Source organism: Gymnoscopelus microlampas (assembly GCF_963454915.1).
Source record: "Gymnoscopelus microlampas genome assembly, chromosome: 3".
NCBI classification, from domain to species: Eukaryota; Metazoa; Chordata; class Actinopteri; order Myctophiformes; family Myctophidae; genus Gymnoscopelus; species Gymnoscopelus microlampas.
The window spans coordinates 12,573,052-12,590,625 of NC_139940.1; the positions used below are offsets into that span (position 1 = coordinate 12,573,052).

At 42.7% G+C, this 17,574-nt stretch overlaps 1 protein-coding gene across 1 annotated transcript in view; it reads right to left on the reverse strand.

Annotated features, from left to right (window-relative positions):
• Positions 1-10,646: 10,646 nt before the first annotated feature.
• The window catches only part of LOC311042612 (poliovirus receptor homolog), a 134,629-nt gene continuing 127,701 nt past the window's right edge, over positions 10,647-17,574 (reverse strand). The window contains exons 7-10 of the mRNA XM_084053439.1: positions 17,220-17,355; positions 15,909-15,966; positions 14,098-14,181; positions 10,647-12,874 (exon numbers count right to left, since the gene is read on the reverse strand). Coding sequence (XP_083909565.1) covers positions 12,659-12,874; positions 14,098-14,181; positions 15,909-15,966; positions 17,220-17,355 — 494 coding nt within the window. The 3' untranslated portion in view covers positions 10,647-12,658. The remainder of the gene's footprint in view (positions 12,875-14,097; positions 14,182-15,908; positions 15,967-17,219; positions 17,356-17,574) is intronic.

Genomic DNA, 17,574 nt, shown 5'->3' on the forward strand with positions numbered 1-17,574 from the left:
TAGTCTGCATGCAATCAGAACTTTGGCTAGTTAGCTAAAGTATAGAAAATAAGGGTAGGCTATAATGATCTGAGAATTGATCTGTTATAGTTTAGATCCATAGGCTATATGAGGATGGCATAACAGTTTTATTGTAACAACAGTATACACAGTAACAGTATAAACTATACATACTTGAAGCCAATGAGCCAATAAAGAACACAAGTAACATATTCTACAAACTGGCAAGGAACCGTGAAAACATGGGAGTATATATACAAACAAGCCCATAGATGTATACACGTAGATACCGCATTGGGCACTGCTGTTCTTTGGATCTACGCATCAATGCAGCTGCCATAGGGGTAGGGGGAAGTCGTGCCTCCTAATGCGTGTATGCCCCTTGTATGTCTATTGAAGCAGGAGGTCTGTCCACAATTAATATCATCATAACTCACTGAATTCTCAAGTGTCCCCTGCCAATATGGTGGCAACGTTGACGTACAATCCTAATGGCCGATGTTGATTTCACAACATGATGTTGATTTCACAACATGATATCCATATTATTTTTGATTTTAATTAATTTTTTGAAAGATGCGCCCCTCCGGCAAACTTTAGAAGCCAATTGTAGCCAATCGGTATGGAATATACCAAATCTAATATATTATGAAATATTACTTCAGAGTATCGATTTGTGTGATTTTTGCAAATAATGTGTTTTGAAGAAAATACAAAAATGAATGAAAATTGGGGATTGTACAACCTATGATACGAGAGTTATAGGCTAAAACGTGATGCGGGCTGGTATAGCACCACCACAAGTAGCTACAATATGTCTGCCTTGGCCTACTGGCAGTGGCCACAAAAAGTTTGACGCAGATCGGTTATCTCTATACATTTATCACCATTTGCAGCTGATAGATAGTTAATAACCAGGTAAATAATATTCCACTCTGTAAGGAGAATACTGTATCCATATAGTTGTGAGAAATAGTGTGTGTTGTTTGTGTTCTTATGAGCTTTCCTCCTCAGTGTTATTCACACATAAACTGTTTGATTAATCAAAGTGTCAGGGCTCTAAATCTGTATCATAAGCGCATGACAAACGATATGTCACATCATCCCCTATCATCGTATGAGGGCAAACGATCGGCCGTCATCACGTGACACGTTCTAAATGAAAGGCTTGTGTTATATGGCTCTGCATCGCACCACCACTTCCTGGTAATAGAAGCACATATTTATGTCTCTCCTGCCAACGTCCATCGTCCACTTTGGCAGAGGGTGGAAGCTCATGTAAATTTAAGTCCATAAACCACAGTGTGTGTGTGTGTGTGTGTGTGTGTGTGTGCGCGCGCGTGCGTGCGTGCGTGCGTGTGTGTGCGTGCGTGCGTACGTGCGTGCGTGCCTGCGTGCGTGCCTGAATGCATGCGTGAATAAGTAAGCATGTGGCCTCTCTGTCCACTGTAAACTCTGTCGTTGTACAGTGCTGTATATATGTCTATATATATATCTTTTCCCTGTCATTTCCTCATGCTGTTTAACCTCCATCTCTCTTTCTCCCGCTCTCTCTCTGTCTCTACATCTTTATCTCGTCCTATTCAGGTGGGTTACCCGCCTGACAAGTCCACACACACACATCCACATCCACAACCACTCCCTACATCTGCAGTGCAGTCCAGACTAGAGGCCTGCGAGAGGAGACACGCCCCCGTTTGATTGGACGAGGGCTGAAGGACTCTGCGTAACGCATGACCAGAGCCAGAAAAAACCTGCTTGTTGTTGGGCTGGTAAAAAATAAAAAAAAGCCACTGACACAAGAGAATAATGAAGGGAGTGATAAAAGGAGAGGTGTAAGAGAGAGAGAAGAGGATAGACATTTGAAGAAGTCAGGTACAGTGTGTATTACAAAGCCAGCAGGGAGGGATTGGAGGAATTGAGATGCAGCAAGCAGCAGACTTTATCTGCTGCTGTCACGCTCTCGTTTCAGGGTAGTAGGAGGGATTAACTTGTCCCATGCAGGCCACTGTCAGTGCTGCAACATATTGTGAGCTTGTAGATCTGCTTTTTTTGGTGCACAACACCGCCCCCCAAAAACAGTGGTGTAAAGTAACCAAGTACATTTACTCAAGCACTGAACTTAAGTACAATTTTGAGGTACTTTTACTTTACTGGAGTATTTCCAATTGTCTATTCTTATACTTCTATCTCAGAGGCAAATATTGTACTTTTACTCCACTACAATTATTTGAAAACTTTAGTTACTAGTTACTTTGCAGATTATTACATTATAAAACATACAGTAACCACTTTAGCCCTATTTTATACCTAAGCTATTTGAAAATAGCAGATCTTCAAGCACACAACGCGTTGCGTTGCGACGCGTTGTGTGCTTGTAGGTCGGCTATTTTCAAACATTTTTGTACTCTTACTTTTGGTACTTTTACATTTTTACAGTACATTTTGATACCAATACTTTTGTATTTTACTCAAGTAAATTTTGAATTCTGAACTTGTAACAGAGTACTTCTACATTGCATACTGACACTTTTACTTAAGTAAAACATTTGAGTACTTTTTCCACCACTGCCCGCAAAGAAGTACATCAAGCCCTTGAGAGGTAGACAGAAAGGGAAGCACGTGAGGGAAGGCTTTAGAGGGATTTGATCCAAGGCCAGGAAAGGGAATGTATTGCATACTGTATCAGTTCACCACTGCTGCTACTTATTCTGCATTGTCTCTGGAAGAAACTGAGAAGGTAAGTATAGTAGCCCTTATGAGTCTAAAATTATTAGTATGCGTGTATGGGAAATTCAGCCTGTGCTGGAAGATATTTAAAGGGCATGTTGGTCAACAACATCCCATCCATTTAAGTGAGATATTTTGGAGACAGTTAGAGGGAGTCACTCAGCAGGTACATAAGAGATGGTGCAACCTGAGCCCACAGCATTAAATATTAACAGTCATCCTTAAACCACCTGGCATCACCTCTGCCCTGGGGATCCACAAATGTCAATCCCACAAACACACACAAACACGTATGCACGCACGTGCATGCATGCATTCACATGCAAGAACACATGCAAAACCATTTGTATAATGAGCAAATACACATCTACACGCTATTTGTCACAAATGTGTGCACGCAGACAAACACACACACACACACACACGCGCACACGCACACACACACACACACACACACACACACACACACACACACACACACACACACACACACACACACACACACACACACACACAGCTTGCCTGACATTATATAAGCAAATCATTTTTGCTTTGGCACAACATTGTTGGCTTTCAATATGGATAAATGCAGTGACAACCTCTGACTTTAAGTGACTCTGCATTTCTGTCTGACACAGTCATTCAATCTTTTGTTTGAGTGAGGTAATGTGATGTACAGGCCAGGGTGCCCACAATCTGTGCAATAACAAAGATGGGAAATGACTGAATTATTACACATTGCCAGTGCATGGCTTCTCAGTTGTCAATTATAGAAGGCCAAACGAAACCCATGAGGGAAGGAAATGGACTAGTAGGCTAAATGCTGTACCAAATAACTTGTTTCCTTATAAATAAAATGTTTTATAAATCATTTTATCGCTGTTTTTATGAGTTATATTCTGTATTCTATCCTCATCCAGATACAACAAAACAATAAACTGATCATGAACTGAACATACATTAGCAGAGATGCATTCTCTGTTTGTAACTGTAAGTGATTGCTTTAGGCCACACAGGGAGTAAAGTACTGTAATATTGAATCTACTGTGTATCCATTATCAGATCAATGAGTGCTGTCTATGTGTGCCTTCTGTCTGGCTGGCTGAACTGTCGGGCTATTGTGCTGTGTTTCGGATACACAGCCAAGCTGCTACAACTGTGTTGAAGATTGGTTCTCACCATGGGTTCTGAGGATCCCCAGGGGTCCTTGAGGGGGTTCCAGGGGGTCACAAACTAAATGATTGATAGCTAGGAACCAAATAGAGCCTTATGGGTCTGTAAATCTGAGAGCGTACACAGGGAAGAAAGATGATGCTTACAGTATTGGGGTATATTCATGTTTATGACTGAGAAGCTTGTACAGTAATTTATTTACTGTGTAGTGAAGCACTGAATAGAATAGAATAAAAGAGAATAGACATTGACAGTTACCATTGTCCTGTCAAATGATAAAGTCTGCAACTCTGATCAAGTAAATGTGATCATGTGAGATCATGTGAGCTGTGTTTTCATTCTTGACAGTGCATCAACTGCAATATGAACATGGGCAGGTATCCAGAGGATTACAGTTGCATGGGACTCCAACAAGGCCTTTCATAGTGAATAAATAAGTAATTTGCCATTCCAAAAAAATGTGTGGTTCCTAAACAATTCTGTTTGTCAGCGAGCTTTCATTTCCCTACAGTGTTCATTGTTATTGATGATTAGTCAATACAATGCATACGGATATTAATCATATTCCAAGCATTTTGGCCAGACAGTCCAAATTAGTATTAATTTAACTCTGAAAGTATAAAAATGTGTTTTACGCTATTATGAAATAAAAACAAAAAACAGGCAGAGAGAATTGGAATAGGAATGCTATAAAATCTGCTTATTTTTTATTAAAGACTAGAGCATCATGTCATACTGTGTTATCAAGGCGTGGCCGAGACTATATGTTTTGAACCCTGTCCGTCTGTCTGTGAAAAATGAAGCTACAAGGGGTGTCACTAAAACAGACCACTAAAATGAATGTTAGTGATGTTTTACATTTTTTTTTACAATATGCTTTGTGTTGTAACCAAAGATTATCTAACAGCACCTTTAGCTATTCTCTGCATGTTTTCTGCCTCTGCTGACAGAGAGAGGTACAGTAATTGCAATGATGTCCATGTTATAGATATTATTAATGCTAAAATGTGGTGGATATCCTGAGGGTAGGGTGCTGTTTTTAAAAGTATACTTGCATTCTATACTGTTTGCTGAGGGTTCATTTCTCTGCATCCTGCAACATGTCTATCAGTCTTTACTGACACCCAACTACTACCTTTGATCAGGAAGAGATTGGAATCAGAGCTTTGTGCTCCATCAAGCAGAACTCTGTTCTAACAGAAGTGTGCTTTGGGCTAAGGGCTATAGTAGTATTTATGCAGTTCAAATACAGTGTATGTGTGTTATGTCATGTTCTAGACTAGAGACTCTGTCACCTTGCATGCTGGAAAGTTGGCGTTTCTCTAGGGTCCATATTAAATTAATATTACATTAACATTAAATTCACATCATGTGTTCACCCTTTTGATTTTATTAATAAGATATAAGTACGTTTTGCCATAACATCCGAACTGCAATAAAGATTGCGCTACATTTATTGTCCAATCCGGTCCATCATGTGCTTCAAATAACTTTATTGACATTGTCAACCAGTATGTGCCCCGACACCAGGTTCAAAAATTCTCATTACAAGAAGAGTAAGGGGGGGGCCGCCCCCTACCACTGCAGATGTGCCAGTTGTATTGTATTAACATACATATTGAATGAGGATTAAAATAAGGATTGTAGCTTTAACACTAAGGATTTACTGTGTGTACTTAGTCAGGTCAGATGGGGGGGACGGGCGGGGGGCGGGGGCAATACAGCCTGGTAGGCCATCAGTGATGAGCAACTACTGTACAGAGAAGGGCAGAGGCCAATCATGTTGTGCCAACATTCCTACCTGGGCTTCACGCCCCCAGCTGTCCACTGGGCCCGTGTGCCGTCCACGTTTAGCCTTACCCTAATCCCCAAAGCCAATTCTCTCTCTATCATGCAGCACGCTCTCTCTCTTATATCTCTCCCCCGGCTAATTTACAAATTCACTATTAACATACCGACCTCTCTTTCAGTCTCTCTCTCCATTCCTCCCTTCGCTCTCTTCCTCTCATATACTCTCTCTCTCTTGTGTCACTCACCATGGTTCCGGTGGCCGTCCCCCCCTCGTCTGTCTCTTCTCCTGTCACAAGGCGTGTCCTTGAGGCCTTTTAATGTAGAAGTGTGGGTGGTGGCGAGGGATGGCAGCAGAAGGAATGAAGTGGACAGAGAGAGATAGAGAAGCGAGGAGGATGGAGAGAGACACACAGAGAGATAGACCTGATGAATGTCTCAGCCGGTTGTACAGTAGGCCTCCGTTTGCATTCTGATGAAGCCAGTGAAGAGATAAGGCCTCTATAGTGGACGGTTAGGGTTTAATCTACTTACTTAAACCTTAAAGGCTTAATCACAGTCACTGTTCTTTAACATCACTGCATGCACACGTGCACACGGGCACGCGCGCGCACACACACGCACACACACGCACACACACACACACACACACACACACACACACACACACACTCCCCACAGGGGGTCCAGTCATGTGTTCACTTCAGCCTCTTATAGGCTGTAGGGTGGAGGAGAGGAGACAGGAGGCTAATTGTGTCAGAACCACACACACACACACACACACACACACACACACACACACACACACACACACACACACACACACACACACACACACACACACACACGCACAGACATAATTCAGAGTTCATTAAACCACCATTCAGAAGTAACGTTCAAGGTCGATCAAACTTAAGACATACAGGCCTAGCCTATAGCTTGCACCGTGTGTGTGTTTGTGTGTGTGTGTGTGTGTGTGTGTGTGTGTGTGTGTGTGTGTGTGTGTGTGTGTGTGTGTGTGTGTGTGTAGCCTCATATATATATATATAGAGAGAGAGAGAGAGAGAGAGAGAGAGAGAGAGAGAGAGAGAGAGAGAGAGAGAGAGAGAGAGAGAGAGAGAGAGAGAGAGAGGATCAGAGGCTGGAGGCTGTATTTGAGAGGAAGAGAGCGAAGGGAGGAATGGAGAGAGAGACTGAAAGAGATACTGTATTTACTCACCAACCAAGCCAATACCATACAGCCAAACATGCTCATCATCGTCATACACATGATCAGACTGGTTGTGTAGCAAGTCCATCAGCGAAGCAGAGGCCTGGGAATGACACACGATGCATAATGACTGAGTGCAAGTTCTTTTTATCTGTGTTAGTGTGTTCTTTCTGCAATTAGTCAAGGTCACTGGAAGATTTGCAAACAAATCTTACTATTTACACTTCTCATGGGGGACTGGTATGACCCACCATGGGGGGGGGGTCATATACCTCAAGTATGAGGTACATGTTAGCATGGTACAGCAAAGTAATGGGAACGAATGGTGTCAGCTAGCCAGTAGCCTGGGATCAATACTTTTTTCGGGTTTATGATTCGGTCGGGAGCGGAAGTAACCCTACGTCACCAGGCGTGTCATCCGTGCCATCAGGCGGCCAGAACCCGCAAGCCTCACCCTCCGGTAACTCCGGCCGCGATCAAGGGAATTGTAATAGGGCCTGCCTAATAAAATCCTTGATGTGGCGTAGTTTAGCTTATTTTTTAAATACAAAATAAATATAAATGTGAGTGTACTTTCCGGAGACTATTTAGCGTCTGTCTACCTTTGTTATCCCACGGGATAATTCTATTCCATTTAAATAGGGATTGGGGAAACAAACAGGGGGAACCAAAACAAAGTGGCCCCGGCAACTTCCGGAAATATAATTGCTTTTTTTCTTTTTTTTTAGTAGGCGTGGCCTAGACCGGATCACACAGGCCTTTAATAACGAATACCAGGCTTTCCTCCGAGGTGGAAAGACTGGTGACGCGAGGTTAGCTAGCCAGTAGCCTCGATCTCCAGGCTTTTGACCAACTACTTCTGCCGCCCCCCTGGTTGGTTTCAAACTCGGCCTTCATTGTGATCTCAACTTCACACCTGTAAAGTTTCATGACTGCATCTTGTGACTGCATTATCGTGTTGAAACACAGAATCACACGGTGAAAATGGCTGGTATAAATATAAAGTGCCGTAACAATTAAAACATTCAGAGAATCAAACAATCATTTAAAATGATGGAAAAGGGCCATTCGATAAAAGCATGTTTTCAGAAGTGATTAAAAAGAAGACAATGTGATTTATCAAGCCTGAGCTCCTCAGGCATGGGTTGTTCCAGAGGGAGGAACCCTGACACGGTCATCCTTCAGCCTCCATTCAGGCACAACTAACAGTTCCTGCCCCGAGGACCTCACGCTGCACACAGGCTTAATAACTGATATATTTATATATATATATACTGTACACCTCCTTTCACCTCTTCACCTGCTTTCCTTACAGTCCGTCAGTCAGAAATAGCCCGTCCTTCCGCCCAGCGCCTCTTCTTCTGTCCACCCGCTCTTCTCTCAACCCCTCTATGCCTCTATTTTTAACCAGCTTAGCTAGTGGAGGTGAAACAGTGAACCCTCTGCCTCCCTCATTACCTGGACTGTCTGTCAAGCCACATGCTACGAACATGAGTAATCCTTCTAGGAATGAATTCTATACTATTCTATTCTATAAAAAGCATTCATTGTAAATTTCAACTTTGATAAATACTGTATAATAGAAATAGAAAGGTTTAAAGGTTTAAACCTTTATTGTATTCTACTCTACTCTGTTCCGTATGGGATTAGGATATTTTAAGCCAATCTCACTATGTTGATACCCACCCCTCCATCTATGACTGGTCTGGTAATGTAATCAATCAGTCCATTGATAGATTATACATTCCGACTATTATCAGTCCTCTAATCAATACAAACACAGCGCCATTAGCTGTGTTACAATAAGACCAGGTCATTTTCCAGGTCATAACTATCGATCCATGAGCTTAAATAGCGGCCATACATAGCGGTATACCGCAAACTCAGCACTATCAGGCCGCCTGATGGAGTTTAACCAATGGATGGATACACTAATTATGTGCACTGGGAGTAGCCACGCTTCTGAAATGATCTGCAGAAATAGAGCAAGGATTGCCATGTCATGCAGTGCACAATGTGGATGAGCTGATAACTGTGCGTGTGTGTCTGACCTTGCGCGTGCAGGCTATACACCCAGCCACGGCTGTCGGGTATTGAAAAAGTATTGTTCTTCCTTAAGGAACCCCCTACCCCCCCATTCCCTGTGTTTTGCACTGAGTTGACACACTGCAGAGTCATGGTGCTGCTGGTACAACCGGCAGACAGCTAGCATACTGTGCCCTCTATATTTAACATGGAACACACCGTTCGTACATTGTCACGACCGGAAAGGGGCCATTTAATTGCTTTTTCATTTATATTAGTAAGTCATGAGTCTAAAGGTGTAGTCGGGTTATCAACGCTATACCCCCCACCCCCTTCAGCCTCTTATAGGATGTAGGGTGGAGGAGAGGAGACAGGAGGCACCCACACACACACACACAGACATAATTCAGAGTTCATTAAACTACCATTCAGAAGTAACGTTCAAGGTCGATCAAACTTAAGACAGACAGGCCTAGCCTATAGCTTGGACTGTGTGTGTGTGTGTGTGTGTGGCTGCGATTCAGTGTGAGGTTCTACTATCATTTCTATTCAGGGTTTGAAATTGTGATTTTCCTATTACCAAACATATCAAGACAGTCTACATTTAATTCAGTCTGACCAGAAGCAGGGATAAAACGAAAATGAATGACCAGACAGGGGGGTTATCGAAAGCAGAGGCATGGATTTCCCCCTAAACAAACCCTCTGGTCTATACCATCATCTCTCTGCTGCATGTGAACTGATGGTGCCCTCACACTCATAGATTTGGGGCCAAACCACCACTATCTACCAGACCAGTGCTCTGCGCTAGCTAGGCCGCTAGGTTCATTCAGTTCACTGCTGTACTCCACAACCATGAATACAAATAAGCCAGCGAGAGAAAAGTGTTTCGAGAAGGTGAGTCAGCAGTGCAGAACAGAGAGAGAGATAGGATATGTCGTCTCTGTGCTTCTGCTTCCCATCTGAAACTCTACCGTGGCCATATTTCAGACTGGCGGTGGCAGCACAGCCTGGGTTGAGGGACCACGGGGGTTTTTGAGGGGAGAAAAACGGATGGCGGTAATAATGCGCCTGTAGACTTTTGCACGGCGTGTGAGTGGCGGATCCGGAGGATGTGAGGCTTAATATAGAAAGGGATGAGTCAGAGGAGAGGAGAGCGAGAAGGGAAAGGGAGAGAAAGAAGAGAGATATGCCATTGTATCAGGCGTGCATCGTGTTCTCAGGCCTTGGTGTTCAGAGCCCTCGTGTGGACCTTTGCTGCAATGGCATTCCAGCAATGCCAGTTCATTGTAGCTGCTAGTCAACCATCAGTCTTAATTTGGAACTAAAGGCTATAATGTGGTTATATCGCAGTCATACCTACTAATACAAAATAGTCAAAGTCCAGCCTAAGGGCTTTGTTCAGTAAGTTCCAAAACTACATAAGGGCATTAGCAGGACCCATCAAAGCAGGTTAGAACCACATACTGCCATCGTGTGGTAAATGGAGGAATTATATATATATATATATACACACACACACACACAAAATACGGTAGTATTAATTTCCGAGTGCAGCAGGTATAGAAAGATGGCGGATTTGAAATTGTTGAAAAATAGGCTTCTTTTACAGTCTGTAGAGTCTATGGACGTAACGTTGTCCATACTTTTTACAGTCTATGCTTACAGTTCAAAAGGCCTGACATGAATCCATAGACATGAAACACATCAAGCCAACAAACACAGTTAAAATTTTATTGATTCAACAATCAGCAGTGGCACATCATTATTTCATTGACAATTAAATGCATAATACAGTAAAAAAGAAGAAAGAAAATAAAATAAACATAATTGAAAACACTAAGAATAAAAATCACAGAGGCCACTCAAACCTCTCATGAGGCCATGATTGCATACACACAAGAAAATACACACCCTGGTCGGCCATAATGAAGAAAGTCAGCTTTGGGTTAACAACAGAGTGATTTACACACAGTACAATCATTATCTCTGACATTTCTGACCTGTTTTACCCTGTAGAAGGATGCTACTGACATAGTATCAGGCTCTGTGTCAGCCCTCTTTCAACTCTACAAAGAACTGCTTAATCCCTCCGTTGGAGATGAATGGCAACAGATTTATAATCGACATAATCCAGATTGAGCCTAATCCATGCACAGTACAGTACGTTACTAGATCTACTATTGTACAACATAAAAAGCAAAACAAAAAAGAGGCACAACATTTTCAGTGTTTTTAGGTAACAGATGTTCCTTTCTCTTCAAAAAATAAAATAAAAATAAAAAACAGCAGGATGACTGTCTTTGTTTGTTGTTACGGCAACAGGTCCTTAGTATAATATGGCTTTAGAGGGAAAAAATGCATAAGAAATACAAATTGAAGACATTCGTTTAAAAAATAGAGATATCCAACAAAAAAACAACAACTGATGCGTACTTTAACAAAATATTTACCATCATGAAAGTGAAAAATAGTTACTCTTTTAAGGGACATCTGTGGTTTTGAGATATATAATGAATGCCGGGTAGCAAAACATTCAATGGATTTTTCAAGGACTTTGGAATGACACCTTCCACTTGTTACAGCAGGAAGGATCAGTACCAACCAGCAATACATGAATAAAATAAGTCATTATGTACACTTCCCTTTTCACAACCATCTGTTCTCTCTGTCATTGAGGTGTGATGAGTGAGGCAGAGAGACCTGAGGTGGAGCACCCACAGATATCTGAGATCCATGCACATACACTACCGTTCCACCAGGGGGCTACTCGGCTGATGTCTGCACTTGCTAGTCACGGCCTGTGAGGTTGGAGTTGCTGGACCGGCTGATTAAATGCAGCTAATAGCTCCTCCTGGGGGGAGCGCGCTCGGCTTTGCCTCTCTGCCAACCTCATTCAGACACGACCACACAAACTGATACAAGGAGACAAGAAGCAACAGCTAATGCCTCTCTGCGTGTTGCGTCTTGCACCACCCACAATATGTCAGTAAGCGTAATGTGCAACCAAAGTTCAGTGTTCAATAATGCAACATAGGGCTCCCACAGGAGATAGGATAACTGGCATCTGGTTCAAACCCTCAGCCAGCATATTTCAAAACCTATCCCTGCTCTATCCCATTCCCCCTATATGACGTAACATTCAACAGTCCATGAGATTTGAAAACAAACTTTGTGCCTAGAGTCTGAAAATAAAAATAAACATTTTGTCATATTCCTTCAGAATATATAGCAAGTTTACATGCAGTCGTGAGTAGTTTGTTTTACTGGCTCTTAACAAATCGATCCCAAGAATTCAGGCTACCGGCTTTCTAGTTAAAGACATTCACGCCCTGGTGTGACTAGTCGACGATGGTCAGTTGAAAACTAAAAATACAAATTAAAATCCTCAAAATCTGAGGCACGTGTTTGAACATTCAGAACTGTGCATCAATGCTCTCTGGAAATTCACCTTCCTTTCTTGTCAAAGAGTTGAAGTCAAGTCTCTCCTTTAAGCAAGCATGGACATTCATGCAGTGACATGCATGGACGGACACACACATGCGCACACGCACACACACACACACACACACACACACACACACACACACACACGCGCACACACGCGCACACACACACACACGCGCACACGCACACACACACACACACACACACACGCACACACACACACACACACACACACACGCACACACACACACGCAAATCCAACTCATCACAGTACTCTCTCTCTTCTCACACAAACATGGCAGAGGACACAAAGCTGTCCTCGCGGTTGACATTGGAGCCTCGGGGTTGGTCCTGGGGGCCTTCAGCTGAGTAGGCGTAAGGAGGAGGAACTTCGCTGTGTGCAGGGTCATCCCAGCCAGGGGGGGCAGCAGAGTGGTAATGCTCCCTCTCGTCTTCTGGTCCATAGCCGTCATCATTCTCCTCATTGTAGTTATCCAGATCCTGTCAACATGAGTAAAAGAAATACATAATTTCTTTCTGTGTTTGTGTGTGTGTGTGTGTGTGTGTGTGTGTGTGTGTGTGTGTGTGTGTGTGTGTGTGTGGTTGGGGACATATCTATATTTTAGTCTCCACCTTAAACACAATCCATCATCATCATCAGCTGATCAGGAAGCAACAGCACCTTCAATTATCATCTCTACTAATACACTGGATCCAACGCGCTGCGATGCAACGTGTTGTGAGCTTGTAGATCGGCTATTTTCGGCAAGCGACACCGAGCCTGCAGGTTTTATTTTGACCATCTCTTCCTGACAGCAAGTTTTTAAATACCGCCCGCGCCCGCAAGATTTGCGTGGGATCCCCCTCCCGGTGCAGGCTCTACTCTCGGCGTTGAGTCCTGTGAAATATCTTGCAGTGTGTGGTCCTTTGTCGGCGAACAATGGTATAGTATGAAAACCACAACGATATCATGACAGCCGACTTCAAGAAGAGACTTGTGTAATGTGAAATGCATAACGATCTGATGACTCCCCGACGACTTTAAAAGTCCAACAGTGTTTAGGTGCCTTTAGTCTCCTCTGCCATACAAAATAAAACCAATAATACGCATATTTCCCTTACTCAGTGACGATTATCAACCGAGCCTGTAGTTTCTAATATCCATATATGTGTGCTTTTTGTTTCAGTTATTATGTAATAACTATATTATGTCTGTATTCAGTCAGTGAAGCCAACCTTGGAGGTCCCCCAAGCCAAGTACCGTACCTGGGGGGATAGGGCTATCTCTGTTGCTGCCCCCTCCCTCTGGAATGCACCCCCCAATCATGCCCCCCTCCCTTCTCTCCTTCAAACCCCCGCTCAAAACCCACTTCAAGCTATCCTCTTCAGGATAGCTTTTCCCAGCTGAGGTCTAGTTAAGATGTCTCCCCAACCTATGCTTAACCTTTTATCATTTTTAATCTAGCACTCATCTTTTATTGTATTTTTTCTTAACCCATTAAGACCTGGAACGCATCTGTCATTTTTTTATTTGGGCTAAAAAGCATTATTTTACACTTTGGCTATTCAAAAATAGCAGATATACAAGCTCATAGCGCGGCACCACTACGAGGGGTCGCTACGAGGGGCCGCGCTACGAGGGTACTTAGAAAAGCGCTATATGAATCTAGTGTCCACCAACTCTGGAAAATAATTTCCTGTCCGAGGATAATAAAATAAGTTACCGTGACTGGCTCGGCACTCCGGTTGGCGTAGTCCTCGCTCTGCAGAGGTCTCCCCTCAGACACCGGGTTGTGAGCAACGTTCAGCTGCAGAAGTAATGTACGTACATTTACATAATGAAACCATGACACATCATCAGCACAGATGGCCTCGCTGATAGTTTTCACAGCTCTTCACAAACATAATTGTGGTCCCTGTTGATTGCGTCAATGTTGGCCTCTGAGATAGCTGCAGACATCTGTTCTATGTCAAAGGACCAAATAAAGAAATGAATGTCTATTATTCTTATTTATGTAAATGAACCCAACATGTTAGATTGACATTGTTCATGTAGGCTACCTTGCATCTTACAGCCGTGTGTGGGTTCATGATTTTAAATTTAAATGTATTATTTTTTTTGTTCAATGTCTGTTTTTATTGTGTGGTGTTGTATATTTTGTGATATGGATCTTCCCGGATCTGAAATAAAGATTGAATTTAATTGTGAAAAAACCTACAGTTTGCATCTCACCTAACTGTAGCACTTAACCCTATACTTCATTGAGCCCCCATGTGGAGCCTACAAAGGGCTCTTTGTATATCTGTTTGGACTGCTTATTAACATGCCCGATTGTTTGCTTTCTTGCTTGACTGGTTGCTTGACGGAATTCTTTATTTCAGTTTCCTAAACTATTACAGATACACAGTGCTTACGCTAGCAAGGGAAGCTCCCCATTCCAACCATAAAATCACTGAACTTACACTTTAAGGTTAGAATTAAGGTTGGGGTGAGGGTCAGGGTTAGAGAGTAAGGCCGTTTTTCTTTGTCGGAAAATACAGCACATTTCTAAATAAGTATGAGCTTAGGTCATGTCCATTACACACCATCTGTGACATTGCCATCTGTAAAAACTATTTTCGTATTATAGGTCTGATTGCTTGGATGTGTATTTTTTTTGCATTAGTCCTTTTAAACTAACATAAATGATGTCACTTCGTCCGGGCACAGGGACAAACAGTAATTACGGAACAGCTGGGAGGAGATTGGTCAGAAATTAAATGTGAGTTGGACGGTTGTGCCATGTTTGTTGGCAGAAAACCTTTGATAATGAACTGACTGTCCTCTAGTGGAGGAATTGCTTAACACTAATGCGCCAACATAAAAGATGCATCCAAGCATGTGAGCAGTGACATAAACTGTCATATTTTTCATAATAAACACATTCTTATTTAGGCTTAACCCATTCAATCTGGGAACGCATCTGTGTCATTTTAGATTTGAGCAATAACCATTATTTCATAATTTGGATATTAAAAAATAGCAGATATACAAGCTCATAGCGCGGCAGCGAGTGCCGCACCATGAGCTTGTAGATTGTATATCAAGAGCTTGTACATCGTGAACATTTATAAAGATCTTTGAATATGTTTTTTAAAGCGACATTTTTAACTCAAATCTTTGCTTCTGGGGGACCCTGGAACAAAACGTTTTACAAATGTTCGCTTTAAAAAATATATATTCAAAGATTTGTACAAATGTTCACGATTTTTCAAAAATAGCAGATCTACAATAAAAATAGTAGATATACAAGCTCATAGCGCGCACTCGTGCCGCGCTATGAGCTTGTACAGTAGATCTGCTATTTTTTGTAATAGCCAAAGAAATCTACAATGACAGATGCATTCCCGGATTTAATGGGTTAAGGTTGGGGTGGCGTTAGGATCAGGGTTAGAGAAAGGCCTACTGTATGGTTGGGGTTAGGGTCAGGGCTAGAGTAAGGCTTCATGTTGGGGGTAGGGTTATGGTCACGGTTAAGGTTAGACATCGACTCACCCTGTCCGTGGAGGTGTTGGTCTTCTTAGGGGGAGGAGGCTTGTGCTTGGGTGGGCCACTGACAGACAGAGAGAGAGTGAGAGAGACTTTGATCGATTGATTTATTGACATCTTTAATATTGACAAAATGTCTACAGTACATATGTGTCAAAAAGGATAATACACACAACGGCTTGTCACATTACTCTTTTAACATAACACAGTGGGTCTCAAAGTGGGGTCCAGGTACCCTCAAAGTTCCCTAGGGTGACCATACGTCCTCTATTACCCGGACATGTCCTCTTTTGGGGGCTGTCCGGCCTGTCCGGGGGGGGGGGGGGGGGTTTATTAAATCCTTCAAATGTCCGGGGTTTTGAGAGTTTGGGTAGCGTGTACTATATCTGTGTATCAGTAGGGGGGGACGTATCTTAGCAACAATGAAAGCGCTAACTCTCATTGGTCGTGTCATGAGTAAATGAGCTGCTGAGCAAACTTCCAGACGCCAGGATCCTAGTGTTGCCATGTCCGCTTATTTACCGCAGCTTCTGGACAAGATTTGGGTTGTTTTTGGAGGTATGTTTCCTTATTTCTCTCACGAGTCTTGGCAACACTGCTGACAGGCTGAGACACACTCCCACACACACACTAGACACACATACATCACGCTGCCAGTCATTCATTGAAAAAACCTCCGACACCTTTTCATGGAGTAAAATTGTGTACCGAATTAACCGAATTTAGGTAACAAAAACCCCCCAAAAAAGTAACAAACCTGGGGGGAAAAATGAAAATTTTCACGCGCACGCGCTGGGAAGTGTCCTATTTTTGGGAAATTCAGAATATGGTCACCCTACCTAAGAGTACTGTAACTCTGAGAGTGTACAAATGGAACCTTATGGTCCATTTGGTTCCATTTGTACACCCGCAGAGTTATGGGGGTCCTTGATACTAAAACGTTTGAGAACAATGATGTGCGATAATAATTATTCAGATAATTAGTTAATGGAGAGAGAGTGTTGTGTCTGTATGGGGCGAGAAGCACAATTAGGAGCAGAATGTGAGTGCATGGCTGCAGCTGATCTCTCATAGTTGTGTGAGTGAATGCCCTCATTAGAGACACACTAGAGACCAGAGAGAGAGGCTGAGAAAAAGCCTGAGGAAGGCAGGAAGGAAACAGAAGACATGCACTATGAATCAATAACACGCAAACACAATATAACATCATTGTCATTCCAGAAAAATATGCCTCAGGAAAGCAGGCTGAATGCACACACACGTATATTATAGGTATTGCAGGACAAAAGCCTGAGGAAGTTACAGGTATGTACTCACTCTCCATTGAGCTTGTTGTTATGGTGCTTGCGGTACATGGCGATAGCCGTCCCAATGATGGCCAAGAGCAGAATGACCCCAATGATGGCCCCGATGATACTGCCTGTGGTGGCACCCTTCTCTGGAAGACGGGTTCCTGTGGAATGAGAAGGAGAGAGAGAGAAAGAATGTGGGTGAGCATTATGTGAGCAGCAGGGGAACAGAATATCTCAGGTAATGAAAAAAAGATGCTGCCTTCTCTTTATGGAATAAAAAAAGAAGAAGCTTTAATTCATGGTCAGAGTTTCAGCTACATCTTGTACATTCACAGACTCATTTATAAGAGGCTGAGTCACAATACCTCCTCGATGTAATG